This window comes from Notamacropus eugenii, chromosome 3 (genome assembly GCF_028372415.1).
Source record: "Notamacropus eugenii isolate mMacEug1 chromosome 3, mMacEug1.pri_v2, whole genome shotgun sequence".
Classification (NCBI taxonomy): Eukaryota; Metazoa; Chordata; class Mammalia; order Diprotodontia; family Macropodidae; genus Notamacropus; species Notamacropus eugenii.
The window spans coordinates 246,809,646-246,816,425 of record NC_092874.1 but is presented as its reverse complement, the minus strand read 5'-3'; the positions used below and the strand labels follow the sequence as shown (position 1 = coordinate 246,816,425).

General features: G+C 38.7%; 1 protein-coding gene across 1 annotated transcript; it reads right to left on the bottom strand.

Moving 5' to 3' along the window:
* Positions 1–260: 260 nt before the first annotated feature.
* Positions 261–6,780, bottom strand: LYZ (lysozyme). Its single transcript, XM_072655351.1, has 4 exons — positions 6,535–6,780; positions 5,874–6,038; positions 4,481–4,556; positions 261–456 (listed from the first exon to the last, which is right to left on the bottom strand). The coding sequence occupies exons 1-4, from the start codon at positions 6,668–6,670 to the stop codon at positions 390–392; spliced, it is 444 nt and encodes a 147-aa protein (XP_072511452.1). The 5' UTR covers positions 6,671–6,780; the 3' UTR covers positions 261–389.

The following is a 6,780-nucleotide window of genomic DNA, read 5'->3' as shown; positions in this document are numbered from 1 at the left end:
ATACAGATGATAGCCAGTGCCAGGTCAGGATTTCCCCTTACAAAACTTCACTTTAACATGGAGTCTCTAAAAATACATTTTTCCTGGAATTGAAGAATTTCAATATTCATAATACTAAATTGTCTCTTCACAGTCACACCTGAATGTTATGGGAGTTTATGTGATAGCTAGGTAATTTTCCTTTCAGATTGAGTTTTCCTGAAAATCTAAAAAAATGTAGCCAGGCATTAAAATGTTATTAAAACATTAAGTCTTCCAAGTTGCTTCATCTATGCCAGATTTATTTGAGAAAATTATATTTTAAGAGCAAAAAATTCAATATTTGATTTGCAAAAGCTGCTTTATAGGCATAGGAAACATGATGAGTTGAAGGACCTAAAGGTGACAGGTTACAGATGGCAACCATCAAGATACTTGGAAACATCGTGTCCTTGACAGTGGTTTCGCCAGGCCACCCTGCAGAAAGAAGGAGATGAAGTAATAAAAAAGTGAGCAAACTACTTTTGGATAAATGTTAATTTTTGATATGCATGAATATAGAGACATGTAGTAGTATTTATCAAATGAAATTATCTATTTCAAAATAGAAAAAAAAACCCACAAAAATAAGTGGTCCTAATAGAAGTCACTCTTTAGGCCTTGGCTTTCTCATTTTTCAAAAGAGGATTGGATTTCAAAGATTTCTACCATCTGAAACTTCTGTGATTCTTAGCATTGAGGCAATCAATAAATGAATCCACTATTCTATGTTCTGGCCAAACTAGACTCTTGAGTATCTCCTGCTCTTGCCTCAATGTCTCCCGTGTCTATAATTTTGATCATGGCATCCCTCATGCATAGAATGATCACTCACCACTGCCCTGCATTTTCACCACATAAAATCCCTTCTGCCCTTCAAGGCTCATCCTATGTCACCTCCTTCATGAAATTTCTCAAGATTCACCCAAGCGAAAGGATCTCTCTTTTCAAATTTCATCTAATATTTTTTCTGCATGTCTCCTTTACAACTAACACATTTAGCCTTGTTTCATTATCATCTGAATATTTGTCTTTTCCTTCCTATTTGGTTGTCAGTTTCTTGGAGACAGAGTTTATCTCAAGCATCCAATCCAGTGCCTTTTGTTACTGAAATGAATTTTGCAAACTCTGTGTACTGAACACCTTACCCAATGCTGAAGAAATCAATTGAAAACGTATTAATGGTACTTGAAGGAGCTTTCCTCTGCTGTACCCAAAACCAGCCCTCATTATGAAACATGATACAAATCCTCTCGTTTACCCAGGCTTTCCACCTAAGTGGGATTTATGACTCCTCACCCCTTCTCATTCCCCATATCTAATCTGTTCCCAGGTCATTTGTTTTCAGTCCTTGTAATCTATGTTCCCTTTTGTCTTCTGATAGTTCCATCATCTGTCTACAGATACTTATCACCTCACACTTGGATTACAACAACAGTCTTTTGTTTGGTCTCCCTCCCTTAAGTTTCTCCCCATTCTAGCCCATCCTCCATTCAACTGTCCAAAAGAACTTCCCAAAACACATATCTTATCCTGTCACCCCCCATCTAATTGACAACTCTAGTGGTTCCAAATTACCTCTAGGACCAAATCCCAAATCCTCTGTTAGGCACTCAAAGCATGCTATAAACTGGACCAAACTGACCCTTCCAGTCTTCTTATACTTGTACTCCACTATCCAGTGACACAAGCCTCCTAACTGTTCCTTAAGCAAGACACTCTTATCTCTCAACAGCACAGCATTTTCTCTGCCTCTCCCTCATGTCAAGTACTCACCCCCTCCTCATTTCTGCCTCCTTGTTTCATTGACTTCCTGAAGTCTCAGCTAATGTTCTGTGTTGTGAATACATGAAGATAAATTGTATGTAAGCTCTAGGCTGCATGAATCTAAGTAGATTTTGTATGGGACGATTGACACAAGTCCCATAGCGACTACTTATTTGCCTACCAAATGACATCCAAACTCGGTTTTACTCTAATCCCCGCCAACTTTCAGCCTTATCTCATCATGAACAACTTGCCTCAAGTGACACAATGTCATTCTTTCCTGTCCAATGGACATATCCTGCTGCTGCTACTCTTGATGTGTAGAATGGTACATTTCTAACCATTTGATCCTATCTATCCTTCCCTTAATAAGGTCCAGTGCAACCATCATTTCTTTCTTTCAGGGAATTCCAGAATCAACAATTTCTTCCTTTTGCTCTTGGTTGGTACCTAACTTATGGACTTAGTAATCATTTTTACTTGCAGCTCTCTGGGTTTTTGGCAAATTCAGCTCGTACATTTTAAGCTCTACGAGGTCAGGACTATATCTTATTAAATGTTTTTTTTTTCTCTCTGAATACTTCTCATGGTGCTCTATAAACAGTAGGTAGATAATCAGTGCTTTTTTAAAATTGAAGTTCTACATAGACGTTTTGCAAAATGTTTCAAATAAATTTTTACATAAACTGTGCTTCTGGCTGTGATTCCATCTCTAAATTATTGTTTCCCTTTGGGCTCTGGAGTGAAGATTCCTGGCTACAAAAATAGATTTGTAGAGGATTTTTTCCCCCCAGAGGATGCTCAGATGTTATTTTCGCAGGAAAAATTCATTGTCCCCCATCCCATAGGGAGGGTGGTCACAGAAATTATAAAACAGAATAAGGGGGTGCTATTCACACCAAAGAAGTCTATTTTTCATTTTCTTTCTTCCTTTTGTTGACTTGATATTTGGGCTTATGGGAAAGGAGAGAAAGAAGAAGGAAGGGCAAGGGAGTTATCACATGGACAGGCAAAGAAATTAGGAGCTGCCCTGGAAAAAAGCAGGGGCTCCATTAGGAGATTATCTGAGCATTGGATATATAGCAAAACAAATGGAGGCCAGAACAGCCAGGAAAGGTCTCCATCACAGAGTAGAGATAGAGAGCCTGAGAAATCAGGAGAAATGATCCTAGGCCAATGAGATTTCCACCTATCATAAGTCCTGTTGTGCTAGTGCACAGGATCTCAAATTTATTTGGCCCACGCTCCCTTTTAAAAAGATTACTGAGTAGCCCCCTAGAAATCTACTTTCTTTAACCTTTTAATGGGTCTTTTGAAATTTTCACCATTTCAAAAAATATAAAATATTTTTTAAAAAAAGATGCATCTCAAATTTTATAATTTATTGTAAATTTTCGTTTTTTCTCTGCATTTTTATGATTCAATACTCTGTGATGCAACCATATAGCATCATATTATAGACAATATACTCATATTCCATGTAACCATGAAGCATCATATTGAATACAATATGCACACGTTCCTGCCCATGCATACTGGAATTCCCAACAATGTACAACCTTCTCTCCAGTTGACACTTGCTTGGTAAGACCTATTGGTGAACTTGACCACTGATTGCCAATAATTTGCCTTTTGTATTCTTATTTGGAAAATAATGTAATCACTACAGCTTTAACTCTGTTACACCACAGATGAAACAGTATGAAGGGTTTTTCAGAATTTTTTTATCTTCTCTTTTTTTCCTTATGTTTCCACCACCCCCTTATTTTTACTCATTGTCCCCCAATACACCTGGGGCTACTTCTGCCCTGTCGGATAATTCGAATGCCCCTCTTTGGGAACCTATGATTGAGAAACTAGAATTCTTTTTTGATCATGATTCTCAGATGGAGAGGGAATGCTCCTAACATTATTCCTTTCCCATAAGAGCGATTGTGTTCCTCCACTGCTGCACACCCAAAAAGTGTGACAGGGCACTCAGTACGAAATGATTAGAATGAATAAATAGAGCTAGGTCTCAATTGCTTTATTCTATACAAGATAATCTCCATAATCATAAACTTCTAAGTCTCTGAATCAATGAATGTCATGGGCAGTGAACTGGGGTCACAAAACATAAAACTTTAGGGACTCATGAAGGTCACAGATCACATGTTTTAATATTGAACAACATTTCATTTCATTCCCTGTTTTGAACTCTGCCAGCACGAGCTAAAAAGTAGTTGTTTTGTGCTGAGAACCTAGTCAGAGCATGACTGGAAGGTGGGCAGAGTAGCCTCCACATTTTCTACCTGAACACCTTCTAGTGATCAGAATGCATATTGCAGTCTCTTAGGAAAGGGCTATTTCCCTAGAGCCCAGAAAAAGGACTTACAAGATCACTCACTCATTTGGAGGTTCAAGTAGAGAGCCTACTGGGGCAATTCCAACATTGCACTTCCTTGTTGGATAACTATTACATGATATATTGTCCTCCTCTAGAACTAGGAAAGCATCCCCACACAATCCTAGAATTCTTATCAGGAGAAGGTATCCTACAGAGCATTGGTAAACATGATTGCTCACATGAGTATGACCTACCAGCCTGCTTGCTGCTATACAACATGCATAGAATGGACTTGATTTTATCTTTGTCACTTGAGCATGTCCATCACTGAAAGAAATGAATTATTCTTTATAGTGAATGAAATCATACCATGCACCAATGCCTTGTTGACGCACAATCTGCTTTGCACACTGTACTGCTTTAACAAGGTTGTCTTCCTCAAGTTCTGAAAGAAAAATGAGAGCAGAAATAAGCCAGTTTCAAGTTCATTTTATCTCAAAGAACCAATCTTCTTTGTTAAGGTAGAAGAAAAAAGTTTGCAAGATTGCTCTCCTAAATTTCAGATAAATGGGACTGCAGTAGAGAAAGGCCTATTCTCTTATTTATCTTCTTCCAGACCTATGTAGAACACAGCACTTTATCTAAGCTTTTTGAATTTCTATATAATTTTCAGGCTTATAAATTGCTTTTCTCTCCATAACCCTATGAAGCACAGAATGATCCCCATTTTTCAAATGAGAACACTGAGATTCAGGAGATTTGATTTGTCCATGGTAACACAAAAAGTCAATGTTATTTTCACAACTCTCCTCTCCTCTCCACTCCTCTCGTCTCCCCTCACCTCCTCTCCTGTCCTCCCCTTTCCTTTCCTCTCATCTCTTCTTCCCTTCTCTCCCCTCCTTTCCCCTCCTCTCCCCTTCCCTTTTCTTTTCTCTTTCTTTTTTGTACATTCTTAAACTAACCTAAGAGGAGATAAATACTAAGGAGTTGTCTGAGAGGAAGTGATTTGTGCAGAGGTAATCAGCTTTCACCTAGTAATAGATGAAAGATTTAAATCCAGATCTTCCAGTCAGCAATCTCAGATTACTAACCACTAAACCAAGTTGTCTAACTGCACAATACAGTAGCTTGAGGAAAAAAATCACTTGGCTCACTGGTTGCAGAAAGCAGTCATGAATAGAAGTAGCCTAACTACACTACTGAGGCACAGATTCTGGAGCTGAAAGACCCAGGTTTCAAATCTTACCTTGGTCACTTCCTCCTCCCTCTATGACCTTGGACACATCACTTTACTTCCCTGGACCTCACTTTAGCCGTTTGTGAAGTGAGGGTTATGGAGTAGATGACTTTTGAGATCTCTTCTAAATCTTTGATCCTCTAATGTGGACTACTAAGAGCAGCCTGTCTTGGTGAAAACTTCCATTACAGGCATTCTTCAGCCTAAATTCATTTACTGATGGTAGCTAGTTTAGTAGCTACCTAAAATGAAAAGCAAATGTGGAGATCTGTGGGCATTCCTTCTGACTGATCATGTGCCATTCAGCAGTACTAAGAAAAGATCCTCTCCTAAGAAGAGATAGCCTTTTTTTGCTTAGTAATGATGAGACAGGGACTGTTAACTCATCAATTAATTCATGTTAATTATAAACTAGGAATTTCTTATTGGCATTCTAAAGCTTCTTCTCTTGCGTATGTTTTTAATCTGTACAGCTATCTAATTGAGCAGTATAACTCTGTCCTAAACCCAGGAGGTTGCTCTTACCTGAACACCGGACTTTGCACCCATTTGTTGCCCTTGGAGTCTTGCCATCATTACACCAGTAGTGACTGTTGATCTGAAATATCCCATAATCAGTGCTTTGATCTCCAGGGTTGTAGTTTTTAGCTTTGGTGTTAAAATTGCTCTCCCACTGGGCCAAGCATACCCCTGTAAAGAATTTATTTTCATAGTGATTATTTCATATTCAGTCATTTATCCAGGAAAAACCAATAGCCTTGAATGGATGTAATCTTTCTTTATTACTGACAGAGTCTATAGGTGATGCAGTGAATAAATTGTAGGTCCTGGAGTCAGGAGGACCTGATGTTAATCTTGACTCAGATACTTGTATGACCCTGGACAAGTGACTAAAACTTTTTTGCCTCCGTTCCTCACCTGTAAAAAAAAGTAATGAACTGGAAAGGAAAATAGCAAACTACTCTAGTCATCTTTGCTAACAAATCCCTAAATGGGGTGACCGAGTTGCTGGAGTGAGCTGATGGTTCACTTTTCAGCATGAGCTTTTATAGTTCATAAAGAACTATAAAACATCCAAAGAAATGGAAAGAACAAGAACAAATCATGCATTCCTTTGAAAGTGTCACTCTCATTCTTAGTCCTTCTCCCCTAGTCATTATGGAGAACTATAGAAGATCAGACTTACAGTTAGCCAGGCTGACACCCCGGTACCCATCCAAGCCCAACTCCTTTATTCTTCTGGCAAATGCACATCTGTTCATCGTCACACCATGTACTGTCATGGGGAAGAAGATGAACCCCAGGAGAAAGAGAACCTTCATGTTGCCTGAGTAGTCAAACTTCTCCAATTGCTGAGGTTGAGATGTGCCCCAGTATTTAACTTCTCTCTGAAATTCCTTTCCCTTGATGTTTAAAGACTCTATACCCTAGC

Excerpts from the sequence above, each read along its gene's own strand:
- LYZ (XM_072655351.1), bottom strand. The coding sequence starts at position 6,670 with ATGAAGGTTCTCTTTCTCCTGGGGTTCATCTTCTTCCCCATGACAGTA. Across the intron at positions 4,557-5,873 it reads GTGCAAAGTCCGGTGTTCAG|AACTTGAGGAAGACAACCTT; the intron begins GTAAGAGCAACC and ends TTTTTCTTTCAG. Across the intron at positions 457-4,480 it reads CAACAAGGCATTGGTGCATG|GGTGGCCTGGCGAAACCACT; the intron begins GTATGATTTCAT and ends TTCTTTCTGCAG.